Source organism: Chiloscyllium punctatum, chromosome 19, assembly GCF_047496795.1.
Source record: "Chiloscyllium punctatum isolate Juve2018m chromosome 19, sChiPun1.3, whole genome shotgun sequence".
In the NCBI taxonomy this organism is placed as follows: Eukaryota; Metazoa; Chordata; class Chondrichthyes; order Orectolobiformes; family Hemiscylliidae; genus Chiloscyllium; species Chiloscyllium punctatum.
The window spans coordinates 52,862,345-52,878,847 of record NC_092757.1 but is presented as its reverse complement, the minus strand read 5'-3'; the positions used below and the strand labels follow the sequence as shown (position 1 = coordinate 52,878,847).

Sequence of the window (16,503 nt, the reverse complement as noted above, 5' to 3'; positions counted from 1 at the left end):
CCAGAGACTTCAGTAGGGTAGAAAACGCCCTTGTCTTTCACAGAACGTTGTGCTATTGTTACCTTACGTTTTTTAAAATTGGGGTTAATTTGGAAAGATAAGCTCCCTGAGGTAGTACTAGGAATAAAATTATAAGTACTGCAGCCTTATAAAGGGCAAAGCAAGTTTCTGAAACAGTGTTGCCAGTTCTCACTGAATGGAGACCTCAGCATCCACATCTATCACTCTGACAAAGTATCACTGTCCCCCTCAGAGAATCTAAATCGTGGTCATATATTTACAGTGGCCTCTCGGTACGTTAACAGGACATGAAATAGTTGGCTGTTACCCTGCTTCCCTGAATTCCACTTTATTTGGATCCAGCTCCACATACTTCCTCTCTTCAAACACCCGGCTGATGGTCGGTCCAAGGATGTTGTGTAAATATTGCATCCCAGCTACCTGCACCATTTAACAGACCAAAACATGAGTGAACAACAAAAACTGCAACATTTCAGTAATAATGATTATTTAGTCTCTCATTTTCCTGCACTTCCTGTTTCCCTGATTATAAACTGATACAGCACAGGAGGCCATATGGCCCAACATATCTGCGGCTGCTATATTTAATTCATCTCAGGCTCCTGCTCTTTCTGCAGTGTCTTCTCAGATAGTTCCCTTTTGAAAGCTATGACAGGATTGGATCTGCTTCTACTGTGCAGAGCATTTTGGATCATGTTGCATCAAAGTATATTCTCCTCAACTTCCTTTTTTGTTTGTAAATTTACAGAAATGTGTATTCTTTGGTTTCTCCTGAGTTAACTTAATCAAAAACATTATTTAAAGCACCTCACTCGAGGGTATCAATCCAGTAAACATTCTCTGCAGCCGCTCTGAAAAATTTCTAATCGCGGTTACGAAGTCCAATTGGATTTTAACTATTGATCGATAGTGTGTGGACCATTTCCCTTTCTCAGGGTGACCCCTCTGCAGTCAGCCGATAGCATTTGAACTCCTACATAACCCCTCATCCATGACCTTCATGAACTGCATTTTCTGCCCCTTTTCCCAAACACCTAAAGTTTGAAATCTTCAACCTTGTATCACTGTTCCTCCATGGCCCACCCAACCACAAAAGTTCTGTAGCATCAGTAATGCTGGGTATTCAGAGGTTTTCGAAATGCACCCCTCAATCCTGGCTAAAAATACTTCAGCACAGGATAATGTGCAGCCACAGATCAATTTGTCGTTCCCGCCACTTGTGTTTAAATCCAATCCAACTGATGGAATGGAAGCCACTCCTCTGAATATATAAGATCCCATAGCGTGATTCAAAAAGAACTGAGATTCCAGTATCCTGGTCAATACTGATATTTCAAACCAACTTTGTCAGAAACAGATCAAAGGGGAGTTTAACTTTGGGCTGGTGGCTGTAAGGGTAAAAGGTGCCCACTGCCCATTAGTTGTTGACCCTCTTGATGCCCGGCCATCAGTTATAAGCTGCCAGTGAATTATGAATGTGCCAATCAGCTGCAATCCTCCTGAACCCCTGACGGCGCTGCAGTCGAAGCTCCTGAGGTGAATGACAACCCATTGTGGGGGGAGAGGTAGAAGATCACTCCTCATCAATAACTTGATTCAACACTGACACACTGTGGTCTAAGATACCTGCACTACTGCATCCAGCTGTACCTGTTCCTGAATATACCTGCACCTGCTCTGCTGGTCCTTGGTTGCATGTGCCACCCCCCTCCCCCCCCCCCCACCCCAGTTATACCTGCACCTGCTTGTACTTGTGCCTGCCTTTACCAGTCCCCAGGGGGTGCTTGTCTCCAGTCGTATCTGCACCTGCTCTCCCTGTCCCAAGTTTTATGTATCTGTACCTTCACCTACTTGTATAAGCATCTACCTGTGCCTGCCTCATCTGTACATGCACCTAGCTACACTTGTACCTCACTGTAGATGTTCTCACTGTACTGTACTCAGCCATTTCTGTCCTTCGCTGTACAAATCTACATTTGGATGTGCACCTGGTTGTACCTGCACCCAGGCTTCCCTGTACCCAGTCATACGTGTCTCCCACTGTACTTACACTCATTTCTGTCTGTACCTAGTTATACCTGTTCCTAGTTGCACATATGCTCTGATGTAAGCAGTTACTTATTATTTGTTGTGAATGTCTGATTAGCCTGTGCAGAATACCCCACAAACATTAGCAGTGAGACCACTTCTCTACAATCAAAGAAATTTTATCACTGAATGCTGCTTACCTTTAAAAAGCATTCCATGGATTTGGAAGCTAGCGAATTATTGCGGAACAAAGTATTTGGTTCCGCTGAAAAACAAAAATGGAAAAGTATCATTTCAAATTGACTGGCAAATTCTGCCCTTACGCGACTTGTAATAAAATCCACAGCTGAATGTTGACTGAATCTTCCCAACGTGTTCAATTTGATCAACTTTTTTTGGGAGCAGGAATATTTCTTATTCCCATCATTGGACCTGGAAAGGCTTGGCTACATTTGCCTCCATCACAGCAAAGACAATGCTTCAAATGCATTGTGTTCAAAGGCTGTGAGGACGTGAGGAATTCAGCTGTGAACAGTCACTCTATTGACTATGGACTGCTAATACCGACTATTAGTGAGATTGGAAGCAGTTTGAAGCATGGAGCTATATTGACTCTGAAACCTCCTCAGCAAAGATTGTGTATTGAGCATCATCACTCCTGATCTCATTTTTCAATTGGAAATTTCAGTGGAGGAAACATTGGTTTATGGTACAGGGGAATAGCCAAAATATTGGGATATTCAATAAGAGCAGCATTCTGACCTTGAAACACAATAGTTGGTTATGAGGCATTTTACCACATCTGACATCAAGTATGACAGCACACATACCTGATGTAAGTGGTTATGCATTTTAAACATACGTGCAGAATCTTTCGGAATTAAACCCATTGCATGTCATTCTCTGGACAGGGTATCACAACCCCTTAAACATTTTGCTTTCTGTATATACACAGGATGAGTACATTTCTTACTTGTTCTATCCAACTCCAAATTCATGACGAAGTCTAAGAACTCTTTGGCCAGCCCTTGTCCCAGGAAAAGTTTCACCAAATTGGTTGCGACCTCTTGTCTGTTTTCAGCAGTGGTGACCTCATCGATCAGGGCCAACAGATGCCCCTTTTCACCCTGAAGGGATAAAGGTTATGATCATTACCTGCCAAACCATGCAGACTGAGTGCAGACATCCTACAGTTCGGTTAATGGACCCGAGTAAACATTCACAAACAAAATCAGAAATTGCTGGGAAAAATGCACCAGGTCTATCAGCATCTGTGGAGAGAAAGCAGAATTAACGTGTCGGGTCCAGTCACCCTTCTTCAGAACTGACATAGCTCGTAAAAAGTTGGCAAATATGCTAAAGATGCGATAAGTGGGGAAGGGTAAGGACTGAGTGCAGGTGGAGCCCAGAGATAGAAAGAAACAGTTTGGCAGACAAAGGAATGGTTAAACGTCCGCCTGGGAGAATGCATCCAATAGGGTAGATAACAATGGGTTGTTTGTGGCTGCAGCCCAGGTAATGACAAGGTTTATGGGGACTGGGGTAAGGTTATGAGAGAAAGTGCTCATCTCATTTCTCCAATAGCATTTCCGTTCTGGTCTTTTTCTTGTTCCCCATCATTACTTTCATTGTTGCTCCTGGCATTTGACAAGGTATGTGCCAAAACCTATTTCCACAGTCATATCACGTTTCTCAACATTCAAACATACCCCACGTGAATTACGACTGAACTTTCATCCTTCGTGTTTCGAATCCAGATCACAGGTATCTCCATGACGCAAAAGGTTCCCCAGACAGCTGATCACACTGCAACCTGAGATCCACACTCAGGGTCACGCATCACCATATGCACACACTCGATCTCTCTCCTGCTCCTCTCTCCAACAACTAACCAATCAAATGTTCTCAATATTTGTCCATGATTACGAAATGGAAAGGCTTACTGGTGGTGGTTAATAGATGAAAGAATACCACAGGTAATTTAGTGATGTGAAAAAAAATACTCAGTTGCATGTATGAATACCGTTGGGTGAGAAATTGCTCCGCTAGATGTGTTAAATTTGCCTCTTAGGAGCAGGTTTTTTTTTTTAGTTGTTCCCTGGGATGGTGAACATTGCTGCAAAGCTAGCACTGGCTGCTCATTCCCTATTCGCTCTGAGGTGCTGCCTTCTTGAACTTACAGGGACACCCACAATGCTGTCAGGAAGAGAATTCCAGGATTTTGACCCAGTGACACTGAAGGAATCGCAATATATTTCCAAGTCAAGATGGCGAGTGGCTTGGAGGGGAACTGCAGGAGGTGGTGTTCCCATGTATCTGCTGCACTTGTCCTTCAGATGGCAGGGGATTTGAAAGGAGCCTTGGTGAGTTGCTGCACCAAGATGCATGATAAATGCCAGCTTTACCAGTAAAGCTCTCATCCTCAGAGTATATGATTTGGAGATGAAAAGAATCCCCACCATTGGGTTGGTACAAACAGGTAACAGTGCTGAGACACTTAATAGTATTCTCATCACCTTGTTCATGTACACATGAGAGTTGTTGCGGGTCATTCTGAATTGAGAAAATACACATGGTTTCCATTGAAGCATTTCCAACATCAAGACACATAATAATCAGAGTGATTCCTCTTGTCAAATTCCCTTTCCTCTGGCACCATTAGCAAGTCCTCACTCTTAGAAAGAAAGCTAGAAGGTCTCAAAGTGTGTTGTCGGAAAATAGTAACACAACCAAATCAGCTGGCACTGTTTCCTCGGAATGGATATAGTTCCAGGTCCTTTGATACTCCCTTGCAGCCTTTGTTGATTTCCATGTTGGTTATTTGCTCCAGTGAAGCAAAAAACAAAGATAATGCCACAACTGCCTTGATAAGGTTCCTGATTCATATTTATTCTTTCATGGTATGTGGACTTGGCTGACAAAGTTAACACTTAAAGCCTATTTGTCACCGGCCGTGAGAAGGTGAATGGCAAACCCTTTCTTGACCCACTGCAGTATTGATACGACCCACACTTTGTGAGAATGTATTCTCTTCCACTCAGCTAACAGGTACCTTCTGTAGTTGGGTGAACTGATCTTGGAGACCTTCATTGGAAACCCTGATTCACTACTTATTAGCTGTGTTACTACAGTGGACTAGCAGTGAGGGAAGATCCAGTCTACTGCTTCCTCCTGGATGGGAAGAAAAGGGGCCATTTATAAAGTTGTTTAATTTCAAAGACCAGGGCCTCAGAAGACAATGTGAACTGTTTGCATGACGCTACTCTAGTGTAAGGCAAATTGCACAACTGTGCATTTTACACACTGGCAACAGACTCATGAGCTGCTCCAGGGAGAAAGTAGCTATGGAAACAGGTGTAGGCATATTTTTTAACTGCCTCATGTGGACTAGTCGCAGGAGTGAAAATGAAAGATCTTACCGAAAACATTCCTTATTATTTTTAGGTATCTTCTCTTCATTCTGATGTTAATTCTCCCTTTATATGCCTTGTTTCTTTGATCCTTTACTTTTCTCCAACTATCCACACCTCTACAGCCGAGAGTGAGAATTGTACGGGCTTGGAATGCTGCCAAGACACCCTAATCTTTCCCACTTATGCACACACAGATACACTGCAATCCTGACTTGTTCTGTTCGAAATTCCCTCTGGTGTCCCATCATTAATCATGTCACGGTATCATTCTGTAGTAACCAAGGCATCACTACCTCAATCTTTAATCAAGGTCATTCCAGCACCGTTTTGAACTTAACCCAACAATGGTTCTACAAATGAAACAATTCATGTCTGCTCAAGTGAGTGAAAAGGACGCAATTCAATCTCCACATCTGAATAATATTCATAAAGCACTCAAGCTTTGTTCTCCCAGTTTACGTTGTCATCTGTATCCCTGGAATAAATTACAGCCTCATTACTCACTCCTACTGCATTTTTAATCCAGTAAAAATGCTTTGGACTCAGGCTTCAACTTATCACTGAAGCACCCCACAGAGACACAAATTCTACTCATCAATGAGAGACACACCAGGAACCAGCTTGCTTTAAACGAGTTCCCCCTTTCCACCGAATATATTACCATTTAACAGGGAAGCAGCTCCCTTCGAAAACCTAATGGGAAATGAGGTAACAGCTCACTTACTCCAGTAACAATCACTGGAGAACAGTTCAGATGCAGTAAGACCACAGAGGGTTTCTTATGTATAGAAGCTGAATGTTGGTACTCTGTTACAGCCTGTCATGAATTCTTAAAATACGTGCATATTTTGGACCATTATTACTGTCAGTTCTGTCTCACCACCGACCAATCAAAAGAAGAAATACTACTAACAGATGTTGAAGCAACAACTGAGTATTTAGGCCTATGTCTGTATAAACTTTCACAATTCTGTAACAATAATAAAGTTCCAGGCTAAAGACCATTCCCCCATCATGAAATAAAAGATCTTTGTAGATGATACATTTGAGTTCTTAAAGCCTAATCATGAGAGGGAATTGAATTAATGCGCACTGTCAACGTAACAGGATTCATCAAGATCCCTCTTGTGGCCTGAATACTGAAGGCAAAATGACAAGTATCTGTGGTATTTACCCATCTGCAATGGGCTTCAGTTTCCCAGTACCATGCAGGAAATTATTACTGCTCTGGAAAAATGCAAGTACCTTTAAATATGGGTCTAAGTATTCAACTACTGATTGACTTTCTCCAAAACTATTTTTATTTCTGAAGGGGACTAGTGTTGTACACAACTAAGAGCTTGGCTCAGTTGACAGTACTCCCTTCTGGACCAGAAGACTCAGGTGCCACCTGGGGATTGCAGATCTGGGAGAACGGTAACAACGTTAGAGAAGCTCAATCTCGATGGAATGCTACCCCAAGGCCCTCGCATAAAATGTTTGGCCTATGCTGTATCAAGGCATTTCTTCTTTCCTTTAATTACAAAGCTCAGGAGTTTAAAAACCAAGTATCCTCACAGGAAGGGCAACACGGTGGCTCAATGGTTAACATTGCAGCCTCACAGTGCCAGGGATCCAAGTTCAACTCCTGTCTTGGGCGACTGTCTGTGTGGAGTTTGCACATTTTCTCAGAGTCTGTGCAGGTTTCCTCTGGGTGCTCTGGTTTCCTTCCACAATCCAACTGGCCATGCTAAATTGCCCATAGTGTTAGGTGCATTCGTCAGGGGTAAATATCGGGTAGGGGGATGGGTCTGGGTGGGTTACTCTTTGGAGGGTCGGTGTGGACTTGTTGCACTGAAGGGCCTGTTTCCATACTCAAGGGAATCTAATCTAAAGTGCCTAGATTATTTCCATACGTTGCCAGATGCTGTTGTTGGTGTCAGGTATCCAAACAAGAGGCCAGTCATACCAAGTAACTGCAAGTAACCCCCCCCCCCAAAATGGCCGGTGGCTATGTAACACATTTTGAAATTTGTCTTGTGCTAACTACCTGTTCCAAGTGTTATTAAACCCCTCAGGAGCAGGTGGGACTTGAACTTGGACTTCCTGCAGCCACAATCAAATGTTTTGGAAATGTTTTCTCTTTTACATTTCAAAATAGTGGTACAAAGCTGGGGTTTAAGTTAGGTGGAGGGGAGATGCTGTTGTTATTTAATCATGTTTAAGTAATGTCCTTCCCCCAAGACAAAATTCCTTTCCCATATCAACAGATCAGGGGTTGCATTGCTTGTTGATGCAATAAGAGATAGTTAAAAGAGTCTAAACTATGACTAATCTACACACCATGGAGGCAGGCAGTGATTGGCCATTCTCCTTGTAGTCTCTATCTTCTTTTACCAGTCTCTGTGTGACTATCACCCGGGATATACTTTTAACCTGGTGCTTGGTAATACTTCCAAATAAAACTATTGACACAATAACCACAAGATGCAAATTCTACTCTTGGATCTGAACTGACAGATTAGTTGATTAGTAATCAATCCCAGCCTCAGGTTAAGTGGTGAGATCCATGGGAACACCACCACCTTCAAGTTCCCCTCCAAGCCACTCACCATCCTGACTTGGAAATTTATATCGCCATTCCTTTACTGTCACTCAGTCAAAATACTGGAAATCCCTCCCTCATGGACTGCAGTAGTTCAAGAAAACAGTTCACCGCTACCTTCTCCAGATGAGCTAGGTAGTGGAAATAGATACTGACCAGCCACATCATGACACCCACATCCCTCAAATGAATTTAAATAGTAGTCGTATTAACCACCACTGATTGTCAAATGTTTTTGGTTCATGGATCCCTTTTAAAAGGATCACCAATCACAGACCCAACCATCTGAATTAAACATCAGCAATGGTAAATTCCATCTGAAATATGGCTTCTTTACCCACCAAAATTTCTAGCATTCTACAAACTCCTCTTCAAACTAGAGAAGGAGGAACATACTATCATCAATCAAGTTTGTGGCATCCAATCTCTGGCCACCTTTATGCTGCTCTTGGCATCATTAACCATGCACTCCCCTCCTGGAGGAGACAGCCAGCTCACCCTGCACTTGGCATGTGGACACCACCCTCCCCCACCAAGTTCACTCGCAACAAGCCTGTCTCCAATCACCACTCACTACGTGCTCTTGCCTTAACTTTGACACCACCATCACCCACCTCCATTACTCCAGCACCGCCCCCAACTGCAGAAATAGCTGTAAGCTATGCAGTCATGAGGATGAAACAGTAGTGGAGATTTCTCTCATCCTGACCATTATAAATAATGATCCAATATGTCGCATTTGAAAACTGTTGTGTTGGGACGTGTTGTTGTAATTGTCAGAAATCCTTCTGCAAAATATGGTCACCTACATAATTGGCTATTTGTTCTGGAATATTTCTATGGATCCCACCACACCCTGCCAAAACACACACACACACACACAAATATATACACACACCTTCCCCCAGCACATACATACATACTCCCCACACACACAGTCCTAACACACATACACACACCCCACACACAACCCCCAACACACACATACACACACACAGCCCAGACACAACCCCCAACACACATACACACACACACACCCCACACACCTCCAACACATACACACCCCACACACAACCCCCCAACACATACACACCAACACACATCCCCAACACATACACACCAACACACACATCCCCAACACATACACACATATCTCTCCAACATATACACACACGCACCACATACATGCACACAACCCCCAATACACACACACCCCCAACACACACACACACCTCTCCAACATATGCACACACCCCACACACACCACCCCAGCACACACACATACACCCCACACACACTCACCACATACATGCACACACACCCCAATACACACACACCCCACACACACACCCAACACACACACACCTCTCCAACATATGCACACACACCCCACACACACCACCCCAGCACACACACACATACACCCCAATCACACTCACCACATACATGCACACACACCCCAATACACACACACAGCACACACTCTACTCCAACACACACGCACCCCCCCATATATACACACCCCACACACACCCTCAACACACGCCCACATCTCCACACACACACACACACACACACATCCCCACATACCAGATGCACACACACACACAAACACACACTTCTGCGGAGCCCAGTTTAATAATTACTGCATTGCTAGATCCTAATGTCAGAGTAAATAATGAGGTTCACTATATGGGTGTCTTTGTAAAGAATCACTGGCACTTTCTGTATTGATTGTAACAGGTTAGCCAGGTGGATTGCATAAAACATGAGATCCCTGATTGGGGCTTTAAATCTGGTCTAATCAGGGAGCGCTGATGAAAAGGGCATTGCTTGTCATTGGTCACTTGGGTGTTTCGTTTCTTCCTGGTGGTGGGAACCGAATAAAGATTTGTGCACCTTGTGTTTTTCACTGTGTCTCACACCGACACACACATGGGTGCTGGAAAAATAAAACAGGAGTGTCAGGAGTTCTGCTCAATCTAGGAGCCTCCTCTGAGGTAGAACATAGAACATAGAACAGTACAGCACAGAACAGGCCCTTCAGCCCACGATGTTGTGCCGACCACTGATCATCATGTATGCACCCTCAAATGTCTGTGACCATATGCATGTCCAGCAGTCTCTTAAATGTCCCCAATGACCCTGCCTCCACAGATGCTGCTGGCAACGCATTCCATGCTCTCACAACTCTCTGTGTAAAGAACCCGCCTCTGACATCCCCTCTATACTTTCCTCCAACCAGCTTAAAACTATGACCCCTCGTGTTAGTCATTTCTGCCCTGGGAAATAGTCTCTGGCTATCGACTCTATCTACGCCTCTCACTACCTTGTATACCTCAACCAGGTCCCCTCTTCTCCTCCGTTTCTCCAATGAAAAAAGTCCGAGCTCAGTCAACCTCTCCTCGTAAGACAAGCCCTTCGAGTCCAGGCAGCATCCTGGTAAACCTCCTCTGAACCCTCTCCAAAGCATCCACATCTTTCTTATAATAGGGCGACCAGAACTGGACGCAGTATTCCAAGTGTGGTCTAACCAAGATTTTGTAGAGTTGCAACAAGATTTCACGACTCTTAAACTCAAAACCCTGTTAATGAAAGCCAAAACACCATATGCTTTCTTAACAACCCTGTCCACTTGGGTGGCCATTTTAAGGGATCTATGTACCAGCACCCCAAGATCCCTCTGTTCCTCCACACTGCCAAGAATCCTATCCTTAATCCTGTACTCAGCTGGATCACTGGATCCAGGTAGCTGGATCACTGTCATGTACTCTCCACGTGTAAATAAAGGGTGACTTGGTGATGGGACACCAGACTTAGTGGAGTTATTGTACTTTCCCATTTAGGATCACTCAATTCACCAAAGTGCTAAATCTAGTCTGAAAATCAGCACCTGAAAATCTGAAAATAGGCTCAACTCAAACCAATCCTAATTTTTAGTCTGAGGTTTGTTCAAGTCAGTGGAAATGCACTATAAGTGAGATCCTAAGGAGGCTACTTCAAATGGTCAGAACAAGAGTTGCAAATCCCACCCAGAGAAAGGGACAAGTTAAATAAGATTTCTGAAAGCAGGAGGGTCTGATAGACCAAATGGTCTCACGTCATTCTGTGCTCATCAGGTTCTTAGAATTAGTGTGTGATCCACTCCACAGACACACATTGTATCTGGGATCATAAAGAGTGACAGTGTTGGGCACTGAATTTCGTCAGGATGTGCCCATTCTCCTCCTATACTCCGCTGTGGAGACAGAGAGCTGACAATTTCCTTGCTGGAACAGAAATCTCAGCCTCTCTGACCTGAAGGTTACCATGCTGGGATAATGAAGACAGTACTCTTCCAGGTTGTAGATTTTCCCAGTCCTCACTGAGTCACTCAGAGACTGTAAGCCAATCCCAATATCCCTGCAGGGAGGTAATGGGCAGCTGGACTATTTTTAGACAGTGTGATGTGTGCTTTGTGGCGACATGCACAATTAGTCAGATTTTCAACTGCAGCGGAGTATTGTGAAGATGCTGCAGTTTTATCCAGTGTGTACGTTTTCAAATTAGATTCAAATGCATCCGTTGTGAAAAGCCACAATTCCTTGTACTATAAGACAGAAAATGAGTGGTTAATTCAAACAGTCACTGCAAATAGAAATGAATTTGTGGATTCAAGTTGGATAGTGTTTCTAAAATTACTCATGAAATGTAGGACATTGGCATATGCTGTATTCCAAGGTCCAGGACTACGTGCTGAGGGAGTAAAGCTTGGGGCAGCCACCGCCGAGGCACGGTAGGGAAAGGCGGCCATCTTTCTGCTGAAGTTAAATGGGGGTCTGTTCAGTTATTGGGCCCTTCCAGTGCTTCAAATATATGCAAATATAATCTTGTACAAGTAAGAAATGCCTTGGGTTTGTTTGCTGGATAGGATCAAACTCCAGAGTTTGTTTGTATCTTCATATGCTACTGTAGAGAACCAAACTGCTTCAGTGATTATGAATCGAGAGGTACTTTTATGAATAACGTACATTTTTTGAAATTAAAAAAATCCTTCACAGTGGGTTGCCAAGTCTGTGGCTTTTCAGGAAGTCTGAAGGTGAACCTGGACAGAAAGGGTCAGTCCAAACTGGGTTACATAAGAACATAAGGCCGAGGAGCAGGAGTAGGCCCTCAGCCTGCTCTGCAATTCAATACGATCATGGCTGATCTTTTCATGGCCTCAGCCCCACTTACCTGCCCTCTCAGCATAAGCCTTAATTCCTTTACTGTTCAAAAATTATCAATCTTAGCTTTAGAAACATTTACTGAGGGAGCCTTAACTACTTCACTGGGCAGGGAATTCCATATAATGGCAACCTTTTGGGTGAAGAAGTTCCTTCTCAGTTCAGTCCTAATCTGCTCACCATAATCTTGAGGCTATGCCCTCTTGTCCTAGTTTCACCTGCCAGTGGAAACATCCTCTCTACTTCTATCTTATCTATTCCCTTCATAATTTTATGTGTTTCTGTAAAATCTTTCCTTACTCTTCTAAATTCCTATGAATATAATCCCAGTCCACTCAGTCTCTCCTCATAAGCCAACCCCAAGTCCGGAATTAACCTAGTGAATCTCCTCTGCACCCCCTCTAGTGCCAGTAAATGCCTTCTCAAGTATGATGTGGTGGTGCCGATGTTGGGCTGGGGTGGACAAAGTTAAAAATCTCACACCAGGTTATCGTCCAACATGTTTATTTTAAAGTACTTTCGGTAAGGTCACCTAAGGAAGGAGCAGTGGTGGTCTGAAAGGTGGTACATCCAAATCAACCTGTTGGACTATAACCTGGCAATGTGTGATTTTCAACTTTCTCAAGTAAGGAGATTAAAAATGCCCACAGTTCTCCAGGTGTGGCCTCACCAGCACCATATACAGCTGCAAAATAATCTCTCCGCTTTTAAACTAAATCCCTTTAGCAATAAAGGGCAACATTCCATTTGCCTTCTTAATTACCTGTTGCACCTATAGACCAACCTTCTGTGATTCATGCACCCAGATCCTTCTGCACAGCAGCGTGCTGCAATTTCTTACTATTCAAATAATAGTCCTTTTTACTGTTATTCCTACCAAAATGGATGACTTCATATTTATTAATATTGTTCTCCAGCTGCCTGACCTTTGCCCACTCACTTAAACTACCTATGTCCCTTTGTAAAGTTTCACAATCGGCTGCACACTTTGCTCTACCACTCATCTTAGTGTCATCTGCAAACTTTGACATACTACATGTGGTCCCCAACTCCAAATCATCTATGTAAATTATGAATAATTGCGGTCCCAACAGTGACCCCTGAGACATACCACTAGCCACTGATTGCCAACCAGAATAGCACACATTTATTGCTACTCTTTGCTTCCTGTTGGTTAACCAATCCTCTATCCATGCTAACACATATCCTGTAATGCCTTGCATCTTTATCTTACGTAGAAGCCGTTTGTGCATCACCTTGTCGAATGCCTTTTGGAAATCTACATACACCACATTTACTGGGTCCCCATTGTCCACCATATTTATAATGTCTTCATAGAATTCCAAAGGATTAGTTTAGCATGATCTGCACTTCATGAATCCATGCTGTGTCTGCCCAATAGGACAATTTCTATCTAGATGCTTTGCTATTTCTTCCTTGATAATAGACTCAAGCATTTTGCCCACTACAGAAGTTAAGCTAACTGGTCTATAATTTCCCATCTTTTGTTGACCTTCCTTTCTAAACAATGGCGTCACATTTGCTGTTTTCCAATCTGCTGGAACTGCGCCAGAGTCCAGTGAATTTTGGAAAACTACCACAAGTGTATTTGCTATTTCTCCCGCCATCTCTTTTAGTACCCGGGGATGCGTTCCATCAGGGCCAGGAGACTTGCCTACCCTTAGCTCTATTAGCTTGCCCAACACTACCTCTTTCGTAATAATGACTGTTTCCAGGTCCTCACCTACCTTTGCCTCTTTGTCAATTACTGGCATGTATTAGTCTCCCCTATGTGAAGTCTGACACAAAATGCCTATTCAATGCCTTGGCCACTTCATAATTTCCCATAACTAAATGCCCCTTTTCATCCTCTCAAGGACCAATGTTTACTTTAGCCACTCTTTTTTGTTTTATGTAACTTTATAAAACTTTTGCTATCTGTCTTTATGTTCTGAGCTAGTTTTTTTTCTCATAATCTATCTTACTTTTCTTTATAACTCTTTTTGTGGCTTTCTGTTGACCTTTAAAGCTTTCCCAATCTTCTAGTATCCCACTGATTTTGGCCACTTTGTATGCCTTCACTTTCAATTTGATAGTTTCCCTTATTTCCCTAGACACCTATGGCAGTAGTAGATGGACAGCACCAACAAATAACTGGATGGAACTTGGATCAACACCTGACTGCATTGTATACAAATCAATAAAGAAGGGGACAAGTTATTTCACAAGAAGGGAACCCTTATTTTTATAATAGAGAACAAACATTTATTTATTCTATTTATTTATTTTTCTCATTTCATTCCCTAAGAATATGTACCTCAGAATCTGTATCTTGGTACCTAAGATGATGCCATAAGTGGCGACTTGTAAACTTCTCACTGTACTCAGGTGAGGACATGTGACAATGAAGCTAATTGTAAAAAATTCTGATAACTTTACTCACGTTGTTGGTTGTTTTGACTGACTGCAGGAGCAGTTCCATGAGGGGCTGGTAGTAACTGGAAGGGAGAACACTCTCATCTCGTAACCGCAGTTGCAGCCTCAGTGACCCTAGATTTTCCCTGAAAGACAACACATTTGTTAGATTACATAGTATGACACAAGCTATTGTGTGCTTTGCACGGATAGGCAATACGTTAGGGTAGTTACCACAGCAACAACACATGCTGAAGGGTTAAGGTGATTCATTTGATCTTAATCCCAGAGCTGCTATCGGATCAGCACTTAATCTTTGTCAACTTTTTTTTAAGGATAATTGAACATGTAATATTCACATCATGTCCTGATCTATTTGCATACAATTAGATTAAACCACAGTCTATTAGGATTGGTTGCTCTTTTATGTTTTTCTTCAAAAATCAGCAATTTCACCAACTTTACACATCTCAGTTATGAATACCAATATGCATTTGCTTCACGTCTACAACACTGTAGTTCTGGTTGTCATTCTTTCCATCATCTTTTGTGATGAATCTTTCATTATAATTCCAATTTCCAACAAAAATTACTTTACAAACCAATGATTCTGTAGCCATGATATGGTCATTTTTCCCTTCATATCAAACATTATGGTCTCTGAAAAGTATATACTCGGTAAATTGGATTGAAGCTGAGCCAGGGTGGGGGGACAGGTGTGGGGTAGCATTAATGCTGGATCCAGGCCTTTCCTTTCACGGTATCCAGCGCCGAGAATCCCGGTCCACAGCTGTTAAATCTGAAAAGCTGCCTAAAGGAGGGAGTTAATTAATGACTGTATCCTAACTCATCCCAATTCTCATCCATTAAAAGCAACATTGGAGGCAAGGAGGGAGAGTCACATTTTTTTTAACGTCTTATCCTCACTCCATTTCTCTTCTACCTGTCATGGGATGCTAAATTACCCCCACTACACTGAATAATTACTGGACAGTCTTGAGTACTTGCAGCGAAACCAACTAGTGAACTCATCTGTATTTTGTTCACAGTTAGAAAAGCTCCATGTTAATTGCTTATACCTGTGAAAGAGAAATTCTAATTGCCAACACCTATAAGGTAGGAAAAGATAAACAGACAGTCAGAAAGGAAGTTATGTAAACAGTGGCTTTCCATTTTCAAATTCAATTTCCTTTTTAAAAGTTGTTGACCTTTCAAAGTAAACACACCATTTTGTCTAATCTTTTGCAGTCATCAAGATAATTCAAATATCAATGTACAGGGAAAATAACATTTATATCATATGAGTGTGCGCTTAACCAACAAAGGGTCAATTCATCTTAGAAGTCCCACCTTAGAACTTTTATATTTCTATACTTGCACAAAGCATCCACTCACTGCAGATTTTAAAATCAAGTTAGTTATGAACAAGCTGGGTTTGTTGATATATAAATTAGATTATCTTCTATGGTGTAGCGAATGCATGGGCGAACATCTCCATTTGACTAGAATTCAGAAGTATTGCACAAGACAGACAGCAACTGCTGGTAGTTATTCTCCAGATTTTCCTTCGGTTACTGCTTCATTTCACCCTCCACCCTTGACACACCTTTTCCATGTCGAACACTATTTGGAAGAAGCACTGAGTGCTCCGATGACTGTAACCTGGGGCTTCAATGTTCGGCACCAAAATGTCCCAGTAGCACAGCAATGGTCTAAACGAGCCGAATTCTGAAGGACATGTCTCCCAGAATGATCAATGGCAGGTGGTGAGAAAAGTAACAAGAGTTAAAATACGACCCAATCTTGCCCTCATTGGCACGCTGTAACAGCAGCATGT

General features: G+C 42.6%; 1 protein-coding gene across 2 annotated transcripts in view; it reads right to left on the bottom strand.

Moving 5' to 3' along the window:
• rasa4 (RAS p21 protein activator 4) overlaps window positions 1-16,503 on the bottom strand; it is a 255,322-nt gene that overhangs the window by 35,662 nt on the left and 203,157 nt on the right. For both annotated transcript variants that reach the window (XM_072589403.1, XM_072589404.1), the window contains 4 exons: window positions 14,695-14,812; window positions 3,023-3,176; window positions 2,250-2,314; window positions 329-441 (listed from right to left, as the gene is read on the bottom strand). In XM_072589403.1, coding sequence (XP_072445504.1) covers window positions 329-441; window positions 2,250-2,314; window positions 3,023-3,176; window positions 14,695-14,812 — 450 coding nt within the window. The remainder of the gene's footprint in view (window positions 1-328; window positions 442-2,249; window positions 2,315-3,022; window positions 3,177-14,694; window positions 14,813-16,503) is intronic.